The 26,396-nt window shown below is 33.5% G+C and overlaps 1 protein-coding gene across 2 annotated transcripts in view; it reads right to left on the bottom strand.

Annotated features, from left to right (window-relative positions):
* The window catches only part of fam184ab (family with sequence similarity 184 member Ab), a 231,247-nt gene that overhangs the window by 154,209 nt on the left and 50,642 nt on the right, over positions 1–26,396 (bottom strand). For both annotated transcript variants that reach the window (XM_073853210.1, XM_073853211.1), the window contains exons 2-5: positions 16,880–17,311; positions 15,072–15,494; positions 8,937–9,072; positions 3,207–3,388 (exon numbers count right to left, since the gene is read on the bottom strand). In XM_073853210.1, the coding sequence (XP_073709311.1) occupies positions 3,207–3,388; positions 8,937–9,072; positions 15,072–15,494; positions 16,880–17,311 (1,173 nt within the window). The remainder of the gene's footprint in view (positions 1–3,206; positions 3,389–8,936; positions 9,073–15,071; positions 15,495–16,879; positions 17,312–26,396) is intronic.

Genomic DNA, 26,396 nt, shown 5'->3' with positions numbered 1-26,396 from the left:
ATTTTATTTCATTTTTTATTTATTTATATAAAATAAATAAATATTAAATAAATATTAATTGATTGTAGTAATCAATTAGTTGGTTGTTGCGCACTAGTCATCCATCTCGACTCATACTTGATGTACAGTAGTTCCTCAAATAAAAAATAAAAAATGTATACTTCAGCAAAATAGAAATATAGAGACACAAAACTAAGAATATTTTATGCAGTCTAGCACAAACTACAAACTCCTTTGTGAGGCTGTTCTTTTGTCTCACAGCCTTAAAAAAAAAAAGCTTAAATTTGAAAGCTTTGTGCATTAGTCAAAACAGAGATTGACAGGAAGCTATTAGCAACAGAGAAGAGGAATGTCTTCGCAATGTGTCGCATGACGGACTGCACCACAGCTTTTTAAAAGTTTCCCAAAGTGTACTTCTGAAACTGCTGAGAGGGATATTTCTGGAGCAGAAACAAGCCCACATTCCCACAATCTGTTTATTGGGGCTCTCAACGTATTAATAATGGAAGAAAACCTAAATGCGACAGGACAGCCAAAAAGCCAAACTGCTAGAACAGATTGTTGTGTGAAAACAGCAAGAAATGCCATACTGTAGCGAGTCAAATAAATAGCCATGCTGTCTCCGCACAAGAAAAATGATTGCCAGGCCGAGTGAAACCACTGAGAAATAAGAATTCCCTTTCAATCAAACCGGCCGTCCACAAAGAGACATATTTTCTGAGGTCTCGAGCCTCAGCGGTGAGGATGGAGCGGTTTGAATTAAACATAGAGGTCTGGATACAGCTGCGATAAAGCAGCTAGTGTTTAACAGCAGAGATGGGCTTGTATATGCTTAAAGCTTAAGCTAATGATGTCTCAGAGGAACTCATGTGAAATAAATGTTTCTGCAGAAGATTGATGTTTGAGCTACTTACAGACAGATTTTGCAAACTTGAGCTGTTTTTTTCTGGCTCCATCTCTCTTACATACAGCAACTATGCTTCAAGATCTTATGGTGCGGTACAAATTGTGCCCCCAAAACATATTTGGACGCTTAAAAATGTCATTGCGTTAGATTGTATTAGAAAATATCAAACCAAGTGGCATCTGCAAAAAATGCTGCTTGGGCAACCAGAAAGTTTCCAACGAATATTAAAGTATTACATTTTTCACATGATAATAATACGATTTTTTTTTTTTCCAGGACCAAATCAACATATTAGAAAAATTTAAACTTTTTATTTATCAAAGAATCCTGAAAAAAGTTTCAAAGGTTCCAAAAAACAAATGTTTTCAACACTGATAATAAATCAGCATATTAGAATGATTTCTAATGAATCATGTGACACTGAAGACTGGAGTAATGATGCTGAAAATTCAGCTTTGCATCACAGGAATAAATTATATCAATTTGCATCAAAATATAATTATTTATTTTTAAATAATTTAATATGATCAATTCAAATAGATGGAAACATATAGAAATAAATTATGCCATGTTTAAAAAAAAATTGAGTGCAGAAACCTTACCCATTTCATTTATGACTGAAAAATGAACATCAAATTAAGTTAGTGTGAAAGTATTTTTCATAAAATTTAATATTGTTTTAATCATGTTCAAACTTTTTTATTTAATAAATATGCATCAAAATATGATTAAAAAATAGATTTTTAGAAATAAATTTTTAGAAATAAATGATGCCATAAATAATGTAAATTAAATTAAATTTAATTAAATTTAATTTAATTAAATTAAATTAAATTAAATTTTTTTGAGTGTGAAACCTTACCCATTAATTTATTTTATGACTATCAAATACACATCAAATGAAGTTAGTTTGAAATATTGTTAGCCATATTTTAATCATGTTCTAACATTTTTATTGAATAAATATGCATCAAAATATGATTAAAAAATCGAATAGATTGAAATATTTCGAAATAAATTATGCCATATTTTAAATAATTAAATTAAATTAAATAAATTTCTGAATGCAGAAACCTTACTCATTTCATTTATGACTGACAAATACACATCAAATGAAGTTAGTTTGAAATAATTTTTCATAAAATGTAATATTGTTAGCCATATTTTAATCATTTTCAATCTTATATTAAATAAATATGCATTAAAATATGATTATTTAAAAAATCAAATAGATAAAAAAAATATAAAAAAAAAATTATGAAATGTTTTAAATTAAATTAAATTTAAAAAAGTGCAGAAACCTTACCCATTTGATTTATTTTATGACTGACAGATATGCATCAAATGAAGTTAGTTTGAAAGTATTTTTCATAAATTTTAACTAACTAAATATTGTTATTTAAACTTTTTAACTCAATAAATCTGCAGTAAAATATGATTATAAAAAAATCTAATAGATTGAAATATTTAGAAATAAATTATGCAATTTTTTAATAAAATAAAATAAAATGTTTTAAATTTTAAATGACTTTTTTTTTGTATTTTTGTTATAAATGTTAACTAACTTAAAACCTTATAACTTTATAAACGTTTTAACTGAATAAATCTGCATCAAAATATGATTATTTAAATAAAATCATTTTTAATTTAATTTAATTTAATTTAATTTTTTTAAATGCAGAAATCTTGCAATCCAAATGAATGGAAATTTTGCAGGAATAAATTATATAGTAAATATATTCAAATATATAATTGCATTGGTATGTACTATTAAACCAATTAGCGTTTGCAAAGAAAAAAATAAAATGCTGCTAGAACTTTTCTTACCTTTTCTGAATCATTTTTATAGCATAAAACCAACTAGCATCATGCTGGTGGAGTTTGACGACCAGAAGGAGTCATCGAAATTGATAATAGATGCTTCTTGAATGGCAAATCAGCATATTAGCTTTGCCATCAAAAAAATAATTTACATTTTAAAATGCAGTGAAATAGAAACCTGTGCTTTTAAACTGTTCTTGATAATATGGTAAAATACAAATCATGCCACCCAAAAATATTCAGACACTAAAAATGGCACTGACTAGATAGAAAATATCAAACCAAGTGGCATCTGCAGCATAAAGTGGCATCTTTCCTGACTCATTTTTGCTAGCATCATGTTTGTGATTTCTAACAACCAGAAAGCATCCAAACAATCCTAAAAAAAAAAAAGTCAGTCGTAATACAAACTGTCCAAACACTCCCAGTGGGCCTAAACTGATCCATATTCAGCAAACTGGATGGCATTGATCCGTACCTTCTCCAGGCAGAGGATCTGCTGTCTCTGCCTATCGTCCAACGTCTGACATTTCTTCTGCAATGCCCCTCTCTCCTCCTCCATACGCAACACCTTGTCCTTCAGACGAGACTTTTCCGATTCCAGATCCCGAATGACCGCCTCGTGAGTCATCTGGGTGGCCTGCAGGCTGCCGATCTGACCTGGACGACAGAGAGAAAGTCAGAGACAGAACTGTAGCAGAGGGTCAATGCTTTCAATGTCATCTAATGCAGAAGGCAGACAGTGTCAAAGACCTTTTCTAACTGCCAATACTGTCAACCTGAACACTGCAAATAAACTTTAACTATCACCAGGGGGGTGTTCCCTAAAACAAGTTTACCAAATAAGCTAGGCTTATTTAAGTTAGTCTGACTTATTGTCACTTGATTTGGCTCAAAATAAGTCAGACTAACTGAAATAAGCCTGACTTATTTGGTAAGATTGTTTTATGGAATACCCCCCAGGAGTGTTCAAGAGTTTGCTTACTCTGCACCAGATTTACAGTAATGTGTCTTGAAGGGCTGTCAATGGCTACAGTATGTTAATAATAGAGTAACTGTTTACTGCATACTGCACAGTACATGCTGTAGACTGCATATTATCTATTACAAATAGTTTTTAGAGTATGTTGAACAGTATCGAACAGTAAACATGTTTAATTCAGCTGTTTCGGTTGTCAACTTAGAAAAAATAAACTCAGTGTTGTTATTGTCTAAAACTGAAATTAGCAATGTTAATGAAAAAAATATAAAATAAAATATTCAATAAAAAATTTAAACTTCAAATATTTATAATTTTCCATGTTTAAGTACTCAAATAACTAAAACTGAAATAAAAAACAAATTTAAAACTAAAATTTAAAAATAGAAGATGATTTAAAATATTAATAATGCTACTAACTGTATATAAATAATACTAAAACAACACTACAATAAAAAGTTAAGGCAACAATTCTAATGTTTAAGTACAATAATTACTCAAACTGAAAAACAAAACAATTTAAAACTAATAAAAAAAATATATGAAACTAATATAAAAACAAACAAAAATGATAAAAACAAAAACTTAAATAAAAAAGTGAAAGCTAAAAATCTAAAAATAAAAGATAATTTAAAATACTATAAATACTATAACTGTATATTAATAATACCAAAATAATAAACAATTTTAATGTTTAAGTACAATATTTACTAAAACTGAAAAAACAAAATTAAAAACTAATAAAAAATATATGAAACTAATATAAAAATGAATATAAATTACAAAAACACAGAAACCTAAATAAAACTAATGTAAAAGCCAAAAATATTAATAATACGATAACTGTATTTAAATATTACTTAAATATTACTTAAATAACACTACAATAAAAAGTTAAGGCAACATTCCTGATTCCAATATTTAAGTACAATAATTTTTAAAACTGAAAAAAAAAAAAATAAATAAACTAATAAAAATATATGAAACTAATAAAAAAAATTACAAAACATAAAGACTTAAAATAAGAGAAAAAAATAGAAGATAATATTTTAATAAAATTTAAATACTATAACTGCATAAAAATAACAATACAATAAAAAGTTATGGCAACATTTCTAATTCTAATGTTCAAGTTCTAAAATGACTACAACAGAAATAAAAATATGAAAATCAAATAGAAATACGTTAAAAATAACAAGCACATAAAAGTACTGTAACTCAAAAATCTAAACTATAAAATAAAAACACAGCAAGAAAGAGTTTTTGAGTGCCCTCAAATAGTTTCTTCTCTTTTATACTACAGTGTTTAATTTAGGTTAATTGCATTACAGTTAATGAAATCTGCACTACAAATGTTTAAAAAGAAATGCACATATGATATGGCTTGGTGGTCAATGCATGGGCCTGGAGTACAGATAAAATAAGTTTGGATAAAAGTCTCAGATAATGGCTTCTGCATCGTGTTAAATTCATTAATGCAGTGCAGAAAGTACATTCTCACTGTAATTACTCTAAACACAAACACACAGAGTGTGAATCAAGTGCTTCAACCCCTATTGTTTCTCCCAGATAAAGGATCAGAAGTGTGTTTGGCATTTAGGTGTGACATGCCCAGCTGGGCTCTGCCTCCCTCAGGGAACATTCCAGATTGTGGGTGATGAGCACTGCTAGGACACACAGCTGCTGTTGCCAGGATACCAGGAGCTCATCCGTCACCCCAAACTTTTCTCTTAACAGCAATGGTTTCTTTGCAACTGGTGCTGCGTCTCTAATCTGATGCACTGATGACTAAATCCAGTTAACCTTTTTTCCTTAACATTTTTCGCTCAATCAGGTCTTAATCTGTTAAGTGACAATATAATTTATCCTCAAAAAGTAGTTACAATTATTTTAACCCACTGATTTAAAAAAATTATTTGTAATTTTACATTTACATTAAGTCATTTAGCAGATGCTTTTATCCAAAGTGACTTACAAATGAGGACAAAAGAAGCATTCAAAACCAACAAAAGAGCCATAATATGTAAGTGTTGTCACAAGTCTCAGTTAGCCTAATGCAAAACATGTAGGAAGTTTTTTTTTGTGTTAATAAATAAAAATAAAACAAGTAGATAGAATACAAAAATAATAGAGAACTTTTACAGAAAACAAATAGTTAGAAATTGAATAGAGTGCAATTGTTAGAAGATCAAGTATTTTTTAAAAATAAAATAGATAAAATAGAATTAGAACAGAGAGTGCTAGAGTTAGAGGGTCAAATTAAGATGGAAGAGATGTGTTTTTAGCCGTTTCTTGAAGATGGCTAAATAATAATTATTCATATTAAAATTAAAAATGTAGCAGCAACAGCAACTATAAACAATATAGCTGCAAGCAGCGATTACCGGAGTTCAAGGGCTTCAAGGCATTTAGGCACATATGAAAAAAAGACATTAAGTAGCAAGCCTTTTTTTTTCAAATACAGGTAATTTACTATAGAAATATTATGTTTTGTAATGTTTATGACTGTTAAAGCACCAGCTGTGGTCCGATCTCCTTAAAACTGTGCATGCTAGTTTAGAATCACCTGTTGCTTGTGCTCACCATGTTTCGTGAAGTTTTGAGTTTTTCTTTAGGATTTAGAGCAAGGGTCACCAAACTTGATCCTGGAGGGCCGGTGTCCTGCAGAGTTTAGCTCCAACTTGCCTCAACACAGCTGCCTGGAAGTTTCAAGTATACCTATTAAGACCTTGATTAGCTGGTTCAGGTGTGTTTGATTAGGGTTGGAGCTAAACTCTGTAGGGACACCGGCCCTCCAGGACCGAGTGTGGTGACCCCTGATTTAGAGGATTTCGGGTAAATTCAGACAGGGCCCTTTTCTGAGCAACCCTGTTATAGCTTCCCAAAGGGTACATTTCAACATTTTTTGGATAATTATTGACGTAGTCCAGAGAATTGTACTGTTTTTTTTTTAATTTGAGCAAAAAACCTAGAACTAGTTCGCAAAATTTTTTTTTTTTACATCTTCTCAATCATTTAACAAACCATTTGCAAAATTGTTTATGCTCTTCAAAAACGCAATACCCCCTCCTCTCCCAGTGGCCGATATCTTTCAAATTCCTTTCAGACCTTTGGGGCCGTGAATCAAACAGGCCCACCGAGTTTTGTTCCGATTGGCCTCCGTTAACCTTGTCTAATAGGTGCTCAAACTTCATCGGCCAATGGTGGCCATGTATTTTTGAGATACGCAAATGTCCTTGTAGACACTTGTGGCACTTCAGAGCAATTTCCATGTTGATAGCCATTATTATGTTTTTTCCCTCTTATAGTGCCACTAAGTGGCCAAGCTCTGCGATTTTTGTCCTGTGACCTCAGATTGATCTCTGTTCTGCGTTAGGTGAAGATATCTCATTCCGTTCAGGAGTTATAGGCATTTTGCTAAAATCGGCTCTGCCCCTTTCAAAAGTTTTGGCATCCCTTTGCGACGGTGAATAGAAAGTTATTGGATAATTGTTGATATTCGCTCTCCAGAGAACCTTTCTGCACTGTTTTGGTTACGATCAGACAAAAAACATATGATTAGTTTGCAAAAGTAGGTTTAGCAAAAAATTCAAAATACCCGAAAATTTTGCAAGGTTCACGATTGAATCTAAGGCATGCATTTTGTCCCAATTGGGATGAGCCTTGGTGACGTTGTTGGCAGTGTGAGTACTACCTTCCCTCCAAGTTTCAAGTCTCTACGACTTACGGTTTGGTCTGCACAATCGGTTTTTATGTGGCGATAGCTGATCTGTGACCATTCTAACAATTACAATAGGGTTCCAGCGCTACGCGTTTGAACCCTAATAACAAAAAGGATTTTAACCCATGCATTACGAAAATTAATTAGCAATATTTTATTTATTTATTTTTTTTTATTATATGCAAGGTGTACATAAATTGGGATCACAAACAGGGAATTAGCAATATTAATGATGATTATGATGATGATAATAAATTCTTACGTCAAAAATAGTTACATTATTTTAGCACACGTTGGATGACATTGGATGTATGCATTGCGCGAATCTCGTGATAACCAAGGTTTGTTTACAGGAGCAAAGGAAGCAAAGTTTCTTTACTTTAGAAACGTAAAACCAGTCCCCTCTTGGCTTGTATCAAAGTCCTCCAACATTTTTCTTTACAAATCTTTGTTTTGTACTTCTAATCCGTTGTTTTGTTTTGATCTCTCCACTGCGCGCCCGCATTTCTTCACTTCTGAGTGGCGCATGCATAACAGAGCTGCTTCCATGCACAACTGTTAGCACAAGCTAGAGAAAAGTGATTACTTACGTCATATTGCTATTTTTCTTTTAAAAACTGAACTAATTCGCTACAGATGGCCCTTTTTCTCCCCCCAGAGCAGTGTGAGGCACTTTTTATTATGGATGGATACACCTTATTGGACTGTTGAAGAGAATCTCCTGCCTATTGCCATTAAAAAGCTTGGATGAACCAGAAGAATTTTTAATATAACTCCAATTGCATTCGTCTGAAAGAAGAAAGTCAAATACAACTAGAATGCCTTGAGGGTGAGTAAATAATGGGCAATTTTTTTTATTTTTGGGTGAAGTAACCCTTTTATTTATTTTTTTGTTAATTTAAAACTCCCAATAAAATTAATAAAAAAAAACATGACTAGTAAAGATGCATGCATTAATAAAGCTGCAGTCAGTAAGTTTTTTTGTGTTCATAATTTACAAAATGTAAAAATGAATCTTTGGCTTATCGTGAATCACCACGGTACACCTATAATAAGTTTTATATTCAGACTATTTTAGACTGGTTCTGCATGACTCGTCATAGACATAAACAGAGATAAGAAGCTCTGGCTACAATGTTCTTCCGCAAGACGCATACAGTTTTGTTTATTAACCGCTAGAGCACCAAAAATGTTACGGACTGCAGCTTTAAAAACGTTTAAAAACTATCTGAACTATATAGTTTTTTTTTTTCAAATTACTTTAAACATTAATTTAAATTAGAATTTTGTATCCTGTTTAAATTCAATTTAAATTGAAAAGTTCAGTAGGAACCTGCAGGCACTCTGCATTTAATTCTGAATCTCACACAATCCTGCTGTGCATGCTGGTAATGGATTAGTAGCCTAAAGCAGTATAGAAGGATGAATCAATGAAAGTGAGTGGAGTGGGATTGAACAGTTGACTGTGAACAGAGGTGATGAGAGAGCAGAGCATGTGCATATCTCACTGGCTTTGAGCAGGATTTCGGTGGCCTGCTGTTGCACTCGGTCTCTGGACGCCTCCAGCTCACACTCCGCCTCCCTCTGCCTGATTTCCACAATCTCCGTATCCTTAGTCACCTCCTCCAACTGTTTATGCAGCTCCTGCAGACGCAAACACACACACAAATCAATCAACAAAACGACCAAAACAGTTCACATAAACCTCTCTATCTTTCTGTTCATTACCGAGAACTGCCGTGCCTCTCTATATTTAACCATCGTGAGGTTTCTTACTTTGTCTCGCTCATGTCACTTTTTCCATTTTTGCTCCTCTCACACTGTCTCCTCTGTTCTCATATTCATCCTCATTAATTGTGCATGTACACATTAGCTCCTTCTCCCTTTCATCTCTGCTCTCTCTGTCAATTTCCTCCGTCGCCTGCTAAAAGAACTTCTTTCGAGTTCCATCGCTCACCGTCTTTCGAACTTTCTCAACCATTGTGGAGCTTATGTTCAAATCATAGAATTTTGCACTGAACGAACTCACATATTTTGTTCTTTTTATACCAAAGACAGCAAAAAGGGTGCTGGTTTTCATCGAAACAGATGAACGTGCATATGGTATGTTTTATGTGACGTTGGTTTTGTATGTGTCACCGCAGTTCTGACTTGAAATGTCTATTGAGTGGCACTATAACTCTAATGCTCTGTGATGTTTTAAAATTACATACCATCTGCACTAGACCTAAACCTACCTTATAATATAAACAAAAGCAAAGTGACGTAAAAACGCAAATGCAAGCATGCCCTTTTAGCTTGTTTTTCGATCTTTCATCTTTTTGCTCTTTCATCGTGAGTCATGTTTTTTACAGGATTCGTACCCAAGGATTCCGCATCCTAAGACCAATTTTGTGCTGGCTGAGCTACCGAACAAGCTTGTTACGTCTGGAAAGCAAAACATATTGGGCTGTAATTATATCTGTACAAAAACAATTACAAGTGATCGCTGTTTTACCACCTCTAGTGTTAATTTCTCTTGGAAACTCCAGTGATATGTACTGTTTGTACGTATTTTGTGTCTTTCAAGGTTCCCACATATATGTTTTCGTCATGAGATTAGGTAAAACATTTTGGTAGAACATGAAAAACATTTTTTTTTGTGCAAAAATAAAAAAAGCTATATAAATATAAGATTTAACTGCTGTTTGAAATGTACTATTAAAACATCATCTTGAAGTTTTGGAGATTTAGGTCTTGGGAATGAAGCACATGGGAGCTTTAAAAAAATCTGCCTGGGGATAAACTAGAATGGCCGCTGCTTTGCCTTTCAAAAACTTTGCCTATAACTTTTTCTTGATTATGATTCATAAACTTGAAAGAACTTGAATGTAATGATCTACAGTACTGAAAAAAAGACTCTATTACTCATACCTAGAAGGTTTTACTGATGCAGTGAGAGTATAATATGAACTAACAAAGTCCTTCTCTATACGATTTAGCAGCTTCCACACGTTTTCCCGTAGTTTAGACAGCATAAATTAGCAGAACAACGTATTCAGTAGTACATAAACCATGCAATTCATGCTGTTGTTTACATCCAAGTATCACCACTATGACTGCGCATCTGGGTAACTGACCAAATTGTGACAAAAATTTCAAACACAACTGTTTTCAACATTAATAATAGTAATAAGAAATGTTTCTTTAAATTGTAATAACATTGTATTATAGTATTATCCACCTTTTTCCTAAATGTGGAAGTCTCGCCTGGCTGGAACGATGCTTTACATTTCCGGTCTCTGGTGTTTCAATCAAACTAACAAATTTCCTGAGCCAATAATATAACATCAAACTGATGAAAAAGGCTTTAAAAAGCACATGGCGCCATAGTTTCATCACTTTACAGTGTCGCAATGACCGTCTTTTTGCAGTAACTCACCTTTCATAGCCTAATATGTCTGTAGATGATGCAACGCAAGGTTAGCTGCATTGAAAACAGATGGGGGCACATACAGATGAGGTCAAAAACACAATGCATTAAGAGCCGGGGGGGGGGGGGGGGGAAATTTATGAATTAAAAGATCAGGGTAAATTTAACTTATTTTTTCTTGAGGGAAACATGTAAGTATCTTCTGTAGCTTCTGAAGGGCAGTACTAAATAAAATAAAAAAATATGATACTTAGGCAAAATAAGAAAAATGTACACATCTTCATTCTGTTCAAAAGTTTTCACCCCCAGCTCTTAATGCATAGTGTTTCCTTCTGGAGCATCAGAGAGCATTTGAACCTTCTGTAATAGTTGCATATGAGTCCATCAGTTGTCCTCAGTGTGAAAAGATGGATCTCAAAATTACACAGTCATTGTTGGAAAGGGTTCAACTACACAAAAATGCTGAAAAAACAAAGAATTTGTGGGACCTGAAGGATATTTCTGAAGAACAACAGCCAGTGTAACTGTTTTGGCCAACAGGATTGTGTCCTCCAAATGATAAGAACTCACATTATTTGATTTTTTCACACAGTAACTTAAGTGCTTCAAGCCATGCTCGTTTACTTTTGTCATTGTTTATGCAAGGCATACAGTGCCGAACACGAAAAGATTTGCTGGTAATATGCTAAAAAAGTACTTTACAAGAGTTCCTTAAGCTTATTGATGTTACTGTGGCAGCCAACAACAGCCAAGCTTATCCCTGCACACATTTCTATAATTAGTTATATTGGAATATATAAATACAGTTTAATTAATACAGTCGATCTTTTTTTTACCCCATTTTAAAATGGATTTCAATGGAGACCGAAACACGAGAGCACAATCCAAGTTACAATCCATTATGGCGGCGCTTATTAAGGTTATTAAGGAAAAGGTAGTATAATAGTATAGAGGGTTTGCACTTATGTCACAATTTGGTCAGCTACCAGGATGAGCGGCCATATTGGAGATACTCAGATGTAAACAACAGCATGGATTGCACGGTTAATTTACTACTGAATAAGTTGTTCTGCTAATTTACGCTGTCTAAACCATGAAAATAATGTGCAAAGCTGCTAAATCATATAAAAAAGGACTTAGTAAGCAGGAAAGAGCACAATATTTTGACAAACTAAAGTTAATTGGTGGTAAAAAAAAATATGTACAAGCAGTATTAATTAAGATATTAGCCTAGTATTTCACCTACCTGACAACAAATACGAATGTTAAAAATACGAAATCCTGGTTCAGTTTGGCCGACCACAAATACCTTTTGTTTCTCAGACAGTTTTTTGCACTCTTCTTCTTAATTTGTTTACTTTTGGCAGTCTATAATACTTCAAATGTTTTTCCAGGTCTGACAAATTAGTAAAGCCCAAAACATGACAACAATTAAAGGTTGTATCAGCGATTTCTAGCCTAAAACATAAAGTGTCAATTTCAGCTGACCTTTCATCACGATCCGCTCGCTGCCTGACCCATAAATTGTCTGTGAAAAAACCGCGTCTCTCTGGTCAGCCTAGGGTCCGAGATATGCCAAAAAAAACAATCGGCGCTATCAACACACCACAGATAACCAAACAGTGCTCCAACCAATCAGCGTCAGGGGTTTGGTGTTGTGGACTTTCCTACTGGTGCTGGGACGTGAGGGAGGCGGAGCGAAAATCCACAACACCAAATCCCTGACGCTGATTGGTTGGAACACTGTTTGGTTATCTGTGGAAAGGTTGGTAGTGCCGATTGTTTTTTTGGCATATCTCGGACCCTAGGCTGACCAGAGAGACGCGGTTTTTTCACAGACAATTTATGGGGCAGGCAGCGAGCGGATCGTGATGAAAGGTCAGCTGAATTTGACACTTTATGTTTTAGGCTAGAAATCGCTGATACAACCTTTAACCAGTTTCAGCAGAAATAATCAGCAAAAAGTTTCATTCAGTTCAGTGGCATTGTTTACATTCAGTTCCGCCAATATGGCCGACTGATGATGTGTCGTGAAAACCCTCTATTGTTTTTAATTTATAATTGTATTTTTGAAGGAATCTGGTGCTATACTAAAAATGCCCTTGCAAAATGACCTGTGAAATCTTTTAATTAGGTGACAGAAGTCTCATCTGAAAAACAGCAGCATGTAATTGGGTGAAAATCAGCACCTGGGGAATCTAAATGGTCTTTGATTGAAGCGTGTCTGATTTGCCGAACTGTGACTGCAGGCTATTTGACCTCAGATTTTCAATGATTTTGCCTCTTTTTGTTTATGCTAGATGTGGATGTGGACGCTACAAGCATCTCTCACCTGAGTAATTCAGCATTTGATCAGCAAAGATTAACAAAAACTAGCACAGACCCCAGGGAGTGGATCATTATGAGCTCCAGTCTGAAAATGTCAGAGTGACTAAAGATCGATTCCATTAAAGATCTGCTCTGTGTGTGTGTTGAGCTAAAGAGGCTCAGCACATTGCCATTAAATAGCCATTATAATGTGTCATAAAAGCAAGAATTTATGTAAGACAAACATAATATAAAACTGGCCATCATTGTTCATTTGAACGACCATATTATAAATCAAGCAGAGCATGTATCTTGACATGCATAAATTACATTTTGTCAGTTCCTCCATTCAGAAACAAGTCTAAGAAATGCCTTGGAGGGCCATGCTGGCTGCCTGACTGGGATTTTTGTTCAAAGATATTTGAAAGACAATTCAGAGTTCAGGACATGTGCCACTGCGTTTGAAGTCTCTACTGTAAATGTGTCTGAAATACCTGATGTGTTCAGAGGAACCCAAACAATACAGTAGTTTGACTATGATGCTTTGTGTATGCCATTTTAATAAAATACATTGCAGAGGTTTAAAGAAATACTGTATTTGTTCTAACATGTGTTTGCAAATGAAACTGTTTTTATATTAACATCAAACAGCATTTGTAACCCATTTTAGTAGTGTAATGAGATGCATTTAAACAAGACATTCAACAAGAAAAAACATGTAGAGCGGTAAACTAAAAATCAGACCAGCGGCCAGGAACCTGTTACGAAATGAGTTAAGAATTTAGCTGTCATTTTAACTGTAAAGATTAGATCAATTTAATTAGAAAATTCGATTAAATGTGCAACACGGGTTTTAAGCATCAATAAAAATATATATATTTTTTTTAATGTAAGTGAAATACTGCACAAAGCCAATCAGAGTTTGATAAAAAATAAATTCAATAAATAAAATTCATTAAGCTCAATTAAATGAAAACATTTAATTAAATAAATCAAACTGATAGTCTAGTAAATCATCTGTTCAATGAATAAAATCCATTAGGATGCATTCATGCATACATTCAATAAATAAAATCCTTTAAGTTAAATTAAATTAAATGTAAAAATTAAATATTAAATTCAATTTAAATTCAATTAAATAGCTAATCAGAGTTTGATAAAAATTAAATAAATAAAATCCTTAAAATTAAATTAAATAGGAAATAAGTGTATTAAAAAAATACACAAATAAAATCCATTAACAAATTATCAAATTAAATTAAATTAAACTAAATTAAACAGCCAATCAGAGTTTGATCAAAAAATCCATTAAATTAAATATTTAAATAATTAAACATTAAAAAAAATAAATTACATAAATAAAATCAATTAAATTAAATTAAACTAAATTAAAACACCAATCAGAGTTTGACAAAAAAAAAAAAATCAATAAATAAAACCCATTAAGTCGAATTAAATAAAAAATTAAATTAAATCAAATTAAATGAAATTAAAAAATACAATTTAAGTCAATAAAACGGTAGTTACAAACTTCAATATATACTCTAAATATCAAAAATCAGAAAGGTGGTAGCACTTCAGTATATAATAATGACAAATTTAAAATTATGACAATTTTAAATAATGACAAAAAAATTATTTTGGGGTGAGCACTACCATGAAATAAAAGTAAATTTTATTTGTTATTATTATTTTATGTTATTATTATTTTTTAATTGAATATAATTATTTTTTATTTGATTTAATTATTTATTTGTTTTTTACAACATACATTGTTTAAAAAAAGCTTTACTGCTATAAAAAGGATAAATAAAAATAAAATAAAATAAAGAAGATAAAAGGAAAAGACAAAAGACTGATTAAGTTGTATCAAACCCCTATCATTTCATTTCAAAGGACATGTGATACATCTGGTGGTCTTTACCTTCATGTTGTTCTCTGCAGCGATGAGGGAGGCCTGTAGTTTGTGGGATTTCTCCCTGCTCTCCCGGGCCTCCTCCTGCACCCGCTTCAGTTCACTGCGCAGCTTCCCCAGAGTCTTCTGCAGCGCTGCTTCCTGCGCTTGAAACTCCTTCCTCAGTTCCGCTTCGGTCTTCTTCCAGGCCAGCAGGTTCTCTGCGGTCATCTGCTGTGTGCGCTTCATGGCCTCCAGTTCCCGTTCATAGAAAGCCTGGGCTTTATTTAGCTTGGCCTCGTACTCCTCCACCAGACGCTTCTTGTCCTGTTTCAGTTCTTCAACTCTTTCGGTCAGTGAATCCACCTCCGCTTTATGAAGCTGTCCCAGTTTCTCCTGGTCTTTGCTGTAGTTGGCATTCTGGCTTTGGTGTGAACGAAGCAGTTCTTGAACCTGTGAATACAATGTTCATTTGATTTTTTATTTTATTTTTTTTAATGGATGCAACACTTGCTGCTTTCTAAGGAATCTGTCTGTCATTGAATATGAAAATGCTGAAGAGAATGACACATTTATAGCCAATCAGAAGTTGCTTGATGATTAAAGAACAGTTTTCAGAGCAGGATTTTGACAAACACATATTTTTTTGCTTTATTACTGTAGTGTAGTCTTGTGATTTAAGATCTAAGCTGACAACCTAAAGGTTCAAACCCTACAAAGGTCAATTTATGAGTAATTACAAAGTTAATTTACCCAAACATAAATAAACAAATCCATCTTAAAAATGTATGTTATAAAATGTATGTTATAAAAAAATAAATATTTGTTTTTGAGAATATTTTTTACTAGAATTAATTAATTTAATGTTGTTGTTGTTGTTGTTGTTGTTGTTGTTGTTGTTAATAATAATAAGAATAATAAATGTCAGTATTATTATTATTATTATGATTATTATTATTATTATTATTATTATAATTTAGGTTTATTAATTGTAAATTGTTTACAGTTGTAATGTATAATAACAATAATAACAATAATAATAATATTTAGTATTATGATGATGATGATGATGATGATTATTATTATTATACATTACATCTGCATTATTAATTATTGTTATTACTACTACTATTAATTATTATTATTGTTATTATTAGGTTTATTCATTGTAAGTTTACAGTTTTAATGTAAAATAATAATAACAATTATTATTGTTGTTGTTATCTGTTTTTGTTAATAATTATTATTATTATTATTATTAATAGTAATTGTTGTTGTTATTATTTATTATTATTAATTATTATTGCTTTTGTCTTTAGCTTACTAATTGTATGTTTGCAGTTGTAATGTTAAATAATAATAATTATTATTATTATTATTTTTTATTATTATTATTGTTTGTTAGTATATTATTATTATTATTATTATAGATTTTTGTGAACATTATTGTATTCTAGGAATTCTTTGAGGAAAAAAATATAAAATATTTAGGTTTATATTATCTATGTAGTCTTTATAGTATTATTTTTATTATTATAGCAATATTTCTTATTTAGATGCGACTTGACATTATTATGATTTTATGTAATTTTGTAGCAACAACAGCAATATTATTATTATTATTATTATTATTATAAGCTGTAGTAGTAGTAGTAGTAGTAGCAATTTTGGCAAATTGTGCAGCCCTACAAACCTGGACATTTTTTAAATTGCAAAATATAAATAAATAAACAAACAAACATATATAATCCGAAAAAATTGCAATTGGAGCCTTAGGCCAGAACTATATTTTTTACACGTAACCACAGATAAACAGTCCTAAAAAACACTCAACACACCTCATGCCGATGCGCGGACCGTAGCTCCTCAAGAGCCTGCTGTTTCTCCTGCTCAAACTGGGCCTGCAACTGTCCAAAGGAGCGCAGCTTCTCCTCGAAAGAGCGTCGCATATCCTCCACCTCTCGGGACATGGTGACAACACGCTGCGTATGCTGCGCCTCTGTGCACAGCTGCATGTCCTCCACCCGCTGGCGGTACGTCTCAAACTCCGCCAGGGCCTGCCTCTTCATCCGTTCGTGCAGCTCCATGGACTCCTCCAGAGACTGAATGCGCCGCTTCAAGTCCATCTCATCGCTAATCTTGCTCTTGTACTGCATGATCTTCTCCCGCGTTTCCGAGAGGATCTGCTGCACCTCCTCCTCGTGGGCCTCCTTCAGGGTCTGGATGGCCGCTTCATGCTCATCGTTCTTGGTGTTGAGGGCGTAGATCACCTGGAGAGACGAGAGGATGGAGAATTGAGAGATCTACATTGCAAATGAGACTTATGAGAAAGTTAAGAGTTGCATCAATTTCTAGAGCCTTCTAGGCAACAGAACCTGCATTTGCTCAGTAAGTGAGTGTCCATGTCAAATATTAAGTAACCACAGTTTTGCTGATCTAGAGCATTTGTGCTTAATGCATTACACATGTAAAGTCACGCAAGGAACTGACACACTTTAGCAAGCTTTCACTGAGTGACCTTTAAGTCCAGTAGATTTATGTGCAGCTCAAATATGGGAAAAGCTTTTCCATTATACTTTGAGATGTTATATTTATAGGGTAACAACAAAACTTTTCTGTTTCTTGCTATAGAGTGTTTTCACAACGTGTCATAAATCGGCCACTGGCCTATATCATGCTAATATTTTCACATATTGTCAAGCCTATTTGTGTACAATTGTGTGCAGTTTTGGTACTTTTTGTGGTCACTAGATGTGGTCACTTTCGCTCCGCCTCCCTCACATCCCTGCACCAGTAGGAAAGTCCACAACACCAAACCCCTGACGCTGATTGGTTGGAACACTGTTTGTTTATCTGTGGAAAGGTTGGTAGTGCCGATTGTTTTTTTGGCATATCTCGGACCCTAGGCTGACCAGAGAGACGCGTTTTTTTCACAGACAATTTATGGGGCAAGCAGCGAGCGGATCGTGAAGAAAGGTCAGCTGAAATTGACACTTTATGTTTTAGGCTAGAAATCGCTGATACAACCTTTAATGTACTACTGAATATGTTTTTCTTCTAATGCTGTCTAAACTATGTAAAAACGTGTTGGAAGCTGCTAAATCATATAGAGAAGGCTTAGTAAGCAGGAAAGGGCACAGTATTTTGACAAACTAAAGTTAATAGATGATAAAGATACATATGAGTACTGTAGAACAGTACATATCACACGTTTGATAAGATTAGATGTAGTGAAATGTGAAATTATATGTAGCCAACTGTAATGAAACAGGCTACTGCTGGCAAGCGTAGGGTTGCCAGGTTTTCACAACAAAACTCTCCCATTTGCTACTCAAAACTAGCCCAATCAAAATACACATTTTTCGGCAGGGTTCGCCTGGTACAGTTCACATTCCAGAGGCTAAATATAACGTTACTGGGGTTGCTTCAACCAGCAGATATTAAAAACAACTCGCAGCAACAGTGTTAAAGTAGCCCAATTCCGCCTGAAAACTGTGGACTTGGCAACACGGAAAGTGGCTAACCATGTCCCTTTAGTGGCTCCTTAGAATGTGTATTCGTTTTCCGTGCCTTTCCAAGTATGGATTCACTATTCGGGCACATATTTTGTTGCTGAAGTCAAATGTAAAACACAATGTGACCCGTTTTTGAGTTGCAACTTGCAACCCACCACCTGAGAACTTGTCCACAAAGATTAATTATTAAAACGTTAAATTATTTAGTGTTTTATACCATGAATGAGTTTGCTAATGCTGCGTTTTCTTTAAGAAAGCTAATAAGAAACTGCACAAAAACTAGAGATATGTTTTCAGACACGTTTTTAATTTTTAATTCCCTCCGTTACAAGGGAGAGAGCTTGAAAGTCTCAGAAAATGGGTCTGAGATTGCCTTCACGAAGTAAAGCTTTGGGTTGCTCATGAAAACATTGTTATTTTATTAAAATTCCTACTAACATTAAAGACTTAGAAATAGCTCATGAATATTAGGTTATACACAAATAATTTAACATGATGTTTTTGATAAGTTTTACACAGAGATCAGATGCACAAATGCACATAAACATGTCCACAAAAAGCAAAAAAATTCCATCTCAGTGTTAAAACAACAATGACAAATAAATAGCTGTTATTTCTTCTCAGCCGAACTATTCCCCTGCTTGATTATTTGGAAACAAAGTGACCTTCGTCTGCAATTCTCATGCTTTGTGTGTCCAGCTCCCGCTTCATTTCCATAATTGTCTAGACATCTGATTAGGTGAGAGCCGTTCGGCCACCTGAGAGCGGCACAATAGAGTTATCTCCTTTACAAATCCTGCTCTGTGAGAAACCGTGACTCAGGCGAAGACGTATGTGCTACTCTCATCACATCTATAGCCGACTCTCTCCTAGGATTGACTATACAGAGGACTCCATTATTCTTCAGTTTTCTTTCACACACTATTCTCACAGTTCATTCTCTCAGCCAGACAAAATGAGCTGATAGGGGCAGCGGTGGACAGAAAAAACGGCGGTTCGGTTACTTTGCCTATGCTTACGCTCTCAGTCAATGCATGTCAGTGTCTGGAGCCGGTCCCGAGCAATGTGCTAAAAAGGAGCCATATTGGTTGTGTTATCTGCTACTTTACTGCGTTAAAGTGGAAAAATTCCTTTAAACAGTGTTCAACCTTATCGGAACCAAACCGATAATCGGCCTGTTTTCCAATGGTCAATTCGACTACCTTACTGACTTTTAAGGGCACTTGTGAAGCTCCTACGTTTGAGACAAGACATTTAATACAGTATGGAAGTAGCCAAACCAAACTATTTTTAACACCAAAAGCAATTTTCTATTGTACCAGTAGAGTATCATATCTGATTACACATGCATTATTTTATGCTTTTTTTTTCTAATAAGTGATAAACAGAAACACTTCATGATAAGTTTGAAATGACTAAAGCTAAAAGTGAAATAAAAATCTATAATCTATATTGAAATATATTTAAAAAAGAAAAATGCAAAAGCCCATATCAAAATTACTAAAAGTTAAACTAAAATATAAAAAAGTGATAAAGTGATAAAGGTCTTTAGGCCTACGTTGTCACGTCACATAAAAAAAAAAAAACTTTTTTATCCCTTTATCATATTGTTTTATGACATAACGTGTCATACAATATATTACTTTAATGACACATTATATAGTTATTAATAAAAGTATTTTGTTATTACAAGGAAATATTTATTGTTAACAAGAAAAATGGTGTAACGACACATTTAGTTATTATAAGACAATATATAATTTTACTGAAAAATTCATAACTTACTATGTAATAATTGAGTTGAAAAAATAACATATGCAGCAGGAATGTGGCACCATTAAAAAAATAAGCTCAAAATATTAATAAAAATGATAATTGTGCATAAAATACAAAGGATGCATTATTCTTTATGCATTTAATGAGTTGAACTAACAATGAACGAATCATTAAGAATATGTTTTAAATGTATGATATTGTTATTTTATTAAATGTAGATTTATGTAAAATAATAACTATACTATATACTACTGTTCATTGTTAATTAATTTAAATTCACAGTTATATTCAATATTAATAGATTAATTTACATTAAAAATGCATATGTATAAATTTAAATGAATCATTATTAATATATGCTGTACAAATTAGCGAATGCATTACCTAATGTTAACAAACATAATTTTACTCTAGTGTTATAAAATAATTAATTTGTATTAACAAATATGAATTTGAGTAAAAATTTTAGCAAAAAAAAAATTACATTGAGTAAAAGCTCCTCAAATTTGACTGAAAAACAGAAATCATAATCATCAAAGAATTATCTGGTTCCTGTATTCGGTTAATAGTCCCAAGGGTAACGTCAAATCTTGGCAAATGTACTTTCTCCTTTTATGCTCCTAAGGCTTGGAATGATCTTCAAAATCGGCTTAATCTTGACAACCTTCCAACTTTGAGTACTTTTAAACATCTTCTGTATAATGTCTTAAAGGATACATGCAATTGTTTTTTATGATCTGATTTAGTAATTTTGGTGGTATTGTGTTTTGTGATCTTCTTTGTGAAACTTTATGTGCTGCCGTTTTGACCAGGTCTCACTGGAAGAAGAGATAGTACTGTCTCAATGTGATCTCCTGGCTAAATAAAGGAAAATAAAGGAAAATAAATTTACTTGTAATGTTATTGGATTTCTGAAAGACAAATTAATAAAATTAGTCTAATATGCTGATTTGGCACTTAAATTATTATAAACGTTGAAAACGGTTCTGTTGCTTAAAATATATAAAGACTTTTTCAAAGGTGTAAATAAAACATTAAAAGATTATTAAAGTACATTTTCAAAAAATATATACTATTTTAGTCTTTCTACTCAAAATTTCATATTTAATTCAATATAAACTTGCTGTTTCTTTTCGAAATTAAGTTAAATTTAGCAATTTCTGAGCAACATTTTTTACATCAGTCTAAATAAAAATATGTGACTCTGGACCACAAAAACAGTCATACAGTTAAACAGTCAAAAACAGTCATCCATTTTTTTAAAACTGAGATTTATACAAAATGTATAAATTGAGGTTTGTTAGGATAGGACAATATTTGGTTGAGATACAACTATTTGAAAATCTGGAATCTGAGGGTGCAAAAAATCTAAATATTGAGAAAATAACCTTTAAAGTTGTCCAAATGAAGTTCTTAGCAATGCATATTACTAATCAAAAATTAAGTTTTGATATATTTAAGGTAGGAAATTTACCAAATATCTTCATGGAACATGAACATGATCAACATTAGATCACATGAAGTAAGAATGAACAATACTACAGCATTTAGTAATCTTAGTTAATATTAATTTCAACATGCAGAATTAAAATCAAAAGTGTTTGTTAACATTAGGTAATGCACTGTGAACTAACATGAACTACTAATGAATAACTGCATTTGTATTAACTTAAGTTAACAAAGATTAATAAATACTGTAATAAATGTTCAACAAGTGACACTATATTGTAAAGTGTTAGCAAAATATGAATTTCTTTCCAAAAAAATCTCACTATTGATACTCACAGTTTTGACACTTTTGACTCTTCCCAAGGAAACACATTACTCTTTCTAGGAAGGACAATTCATACTTTTAGCCCCTGTATGCATCATGCATCCTGCATCCTGCAGGCCCTTTCATTGAAGGACGTGCAGAGAATCCCACTAACCATCTACCTGTGCAATAGTCTACAGTAAGAGGCAACAGAGTCCCGAGAGGTTGCTTGTGAAATGAAAGTGGCAGCCATCCTGTATAGGACTAAATTAAGATTCAGGAGGCAGTCAGAGTGCCAGCGTTCATTTTACATCTCCGAACATCCTGGAAGCTACACACTCACCCTGATGTACACTGACTGATGCTGAGAAAAATACAGCTTGAACGGTCTAGCTAATTCACTTGCAAAGAGAGTCAATTTGACTAAAACAGTTTTAGGGCTATCACGTTTGGAAGTCTAGTCATATTTCTCTCAATATGTTCAATTGGTGCATTCCAGCAGAGTACTAAAATTGCTGTCATGCTGTAAATAAAAGCAGCGGTCGTGAGTTTGTGCACATAATCGAGTGAGCTTCAAATGTACACTTTGTTGTGATGTCTCTTCTAAACAAGTTTTGACCAGGTTTATCGTATCAAAACGTGACTAATTTACTGCATGCATAGAATTGTTTTGGTTTTTAGCTTAGCAATACACTCGACTAAATCCGCATTGGACATTTAGCCAGAAATACATATTGTCGAAGTACGTTTTACAAAGTATGCATAAAAAAACCACATCTGACATGTTGCAAATGTCATATCACTGAATAAATAAGCTTTTTATTAATGTATGGTTTGTTAGGATAGGACAATATTTGGCCGAGATACAACTATTAATAAATCTGGAATCTGAGGGTGCAAAAAAATCTAAATATTGAGAAATTGTCTTTAAAATTGTCCAAATGAAGTTCTTAGCAATGCATATTACTAATCAAAAATTAACTTTTGATATATTTATGATAGGAAATTTCCAAAATATCCTCATGGAACATAATCTTTACTTAATATCCTAATGATTTTTGGCATAAAAGAAAAATCAATAATTTTGACCAGTACAATGTATTTTTGGCTATTGCTACAAATATACCCATGCTACTTAAGACTGGTGATACTTCAGTGATTTATGAAGTATCATGTGACACTGAAGACTGGAGTAATGATGCTTTGCATCACAGAAATAAATTATATTTTAAAGCATATTAAAATACAAAACAATAAATACAAATACAAATCTATCCTTGATGAGCAGAAGAGACTCCTTCAAAAAAAAAAACTTTTTAACAGCCGTGTTTGTGACAGCAATGCATCACCATTAAAAAAGCTCAAAATATTAATAAAAACTATAATAGTACATAAATAAACTAAAATAACACTGACAGACTGAGTAGAACGACTGAAATGATAATTTCTCGTAAAACATACTCCAAAAATCTTTATTTAAATCTCTGACAAAAAAAAAGGTTTTACCGTTCAGTAGAAAATCTGAAGGACTACATACTTGCATACTTAAGTTATAAATTGAGTTCTTTTGGATTCACATAAAATATGAATAGATTCATTTAACACCTGCAGATGTAGATAACAAGGTTTTATAACAGAGCCTTTGTAATGATGGGTTTAGTGCAAAACTGTACTAGTCTTTTCTGATGTGCCACATTGGCTCAATCTTTATTCCTGAATATGTCCAATGAATCTGGCAGTCAGCGAGATTTCAGCCCACTCTACGCTGGAATATGAGAAAACCCATTAACTCCCACAACACTGCGAAGTCTTAATCACTTTGTACTTGAATCTGAGAGTCATTACAACTGTTCCAACATCAGTCAATAAGACCAAGACCATGATAATGATAATTACAGTCATTTGCAATGGTGCAGAGCATATTGTTCAGTGTATAAAGGCTGTCTGTAAATTGGTCCAGATCACTTTTGGGGCGACGTAGGGGGTTATTGTGCAGCTTCAATCACAGCCTGTTTCACAAGATGTCCCTCGCTAGAAGATTAAAACGGGTCTGGAACTTGCAATAAAAGCTTTCCTTATAGCTATCGACTTGGCTTCAAGCTTTGGCCTGTTATATACAGTCAAGCCCAAAATTATTCATACCCCTGGCAAATTCTGACTTAAAGTTACTTTTATTCAACCAGCAAGTTTTTATTTGACCGGAAATGACACAGGCTTCTCCCAAAAGACAATAAGACGATGTACAAGAGGCATCACTGTGGAAAAAAATATTTCTCAGCTTTTATTTACATTTGAACAAAAAGTGGCATGTCCAAAAATATTCATACCCTTTGCAAACTGTCACAGTCTATGGGAAAATCCAAAGTTCTATACCATTCCAAATAGTTCAAGCTGTTCTAAAGCATCCTAATTACCCTGATTCATTGGGAACAGATGTTTCAATCAACTCAACAGGTGAAAAACAGAAGCTCTCTGCTGTTGGTTTGTGGACAGTCATGGCAAAGACAAAAGAGCTCAATGAGGACCTGCGGCTGCGCATTGTGGCTGCTCACAAGTCAGGAAAGGGCTTTAAGGCCATATCTAAATGTTTTGAAGTTCCAGTCGCTACAGTGCAAAGTATTATTAAAAAATACAAGATGTTCCGCACTGTGAAAAATCTCAGAGGACGTGGATCACAAGGATCACCAGCAAGGCCATCCTGATGAATCTGGGCTCTGCTGGTGGCGACATCTCAAGGCAGACAGTCCAACGGACACTGCACACCACTGGGTTCCACGGACGCAGACCAAGGAGGACACTACTTCTCCAGATAAGGCAACAAAAGCCTGCTTGGCCTTTGCAAATGCTCATCTGGACAAAGAAGAAGACTTCTGGTCTTCTGATTTATGGTCAGATGAAACAAAAATTCAATTGTTTGGCCACAATGATGTAGCCTTTATTTGGCGTAAAAAAGCAGAAGCCTTCAACCCTAAGAGCACCATCCCCACTGTCAAACATGGTGGTGGGAACCTAATGTTTTGGGGGTGTTTTTCAGCCGGTGGACCAGGGAACCTAATCACAATAAACGAGAGTCCTGACTTAAATCCAATTGAGAATCTGTGGAGGATGATGATGAAAGATCAGGATGATGGCAAGGAGACCCTCCAACCTGAAAGAGTTGGAGCTCATCGCTAAAGATGAATTGGCTAAAATACCAGTGGAGGCATGCAAAAAGCTGGTCAGCAATTATAGGAAGCGTTTGATTGCTGTAATAGCCAATAAAGTCTTTTCTATTGATTATTGAGAAGGGTATGAATCATTTTGGACATGGCACTTTTTGTTCAAATGTAAATAAAAGATGAGTAATCATTTTTTCCACAATGATGCCTCTTGTACATCATCTTATCATCTTCTGGGAGACGTCTGTGTCGTTTCTAATAAATAAAAAAAACTTGCAGGTTGAATAAAAGTAACTTTAAGTCAGAATTTGTCAGGGGGGTGAATAATTTTAGGCTTGACTGTATATATTTTGTTTTTAAAGAATGATGGGCTGTGTAAAATAAATATATTCACTCCAATTCACTTCAACTCTGTGTCCATAGATTCTGCATTCTTAAGCACACAGGATCACTTCGCAACTGGCAGGCTTATGAATATGTATTAAGTGAGGAAATGGGTTATAATGAAGTTGAGAGATAGTGCTAATTAGTGTAATTATATGCATGGTATCCACTAAACTGCAAGGCACACCTTCAACGAAGAGGTAATTAAAGCAGTCGAAAAAGAACAGTTCGGTCTGGCAGGAAAAACTTGGAAATGAAAACAACTTAGTGCAGGCAACTTCCCAGTATACCATGTACATTAATCATGATTAAAAGGCTCATAAAGGGTTTTGTAGCTCTAATTTCCCGCTACATAAATGGGCACTGGCTGCAGTGAACCTGGAGGTGTGAAATATAGTTATGTTTGTTCCCTTTGGCCTTATAGCAGAGTTTTTCTTTAATTTTTAAAATTTCAATTTCCTTTTCATTATGCAAAGGGTGCGGGGGAATCTAAAGTCTACAGCAACAAAGTAAAAAAAAAAAAAAACACCAAGTTTCGGCTCCTAAAAGTTTCTAATTACAAAGTTGGTTGGTTGTTACCTCTTAACAGTAAGGTTAATCTACAGTTACTCGTAATCTACTGTATTCATAGTGTTTTGTGTTTTGCACACAGACTGAAAAAACAAGAACGCTGGTTTTCTAACCATCAATCATGAGTGTAATGACTTTTTACATCCACTTTTGTTCATTTATTCAGTAAGGCTGCAAAAATGACAGTACAGACATGTAT

This window comes from Garra rufa, chromosome 13, assembly GCF_049309525.1.
Source record: "Garra rufa chromosome 13, GarRuf1.0, whole genome shotgun sequence".
NCBI classification, from domain to species: Eukaryota; Metazoa; Chordata; class Actinopteri; order Cypriniformes; family Cyprinidae; genus Garra; species Garra rufa.
This window is presented reverse-complemented; position numbering and strand designations above follow the sequence as displayed.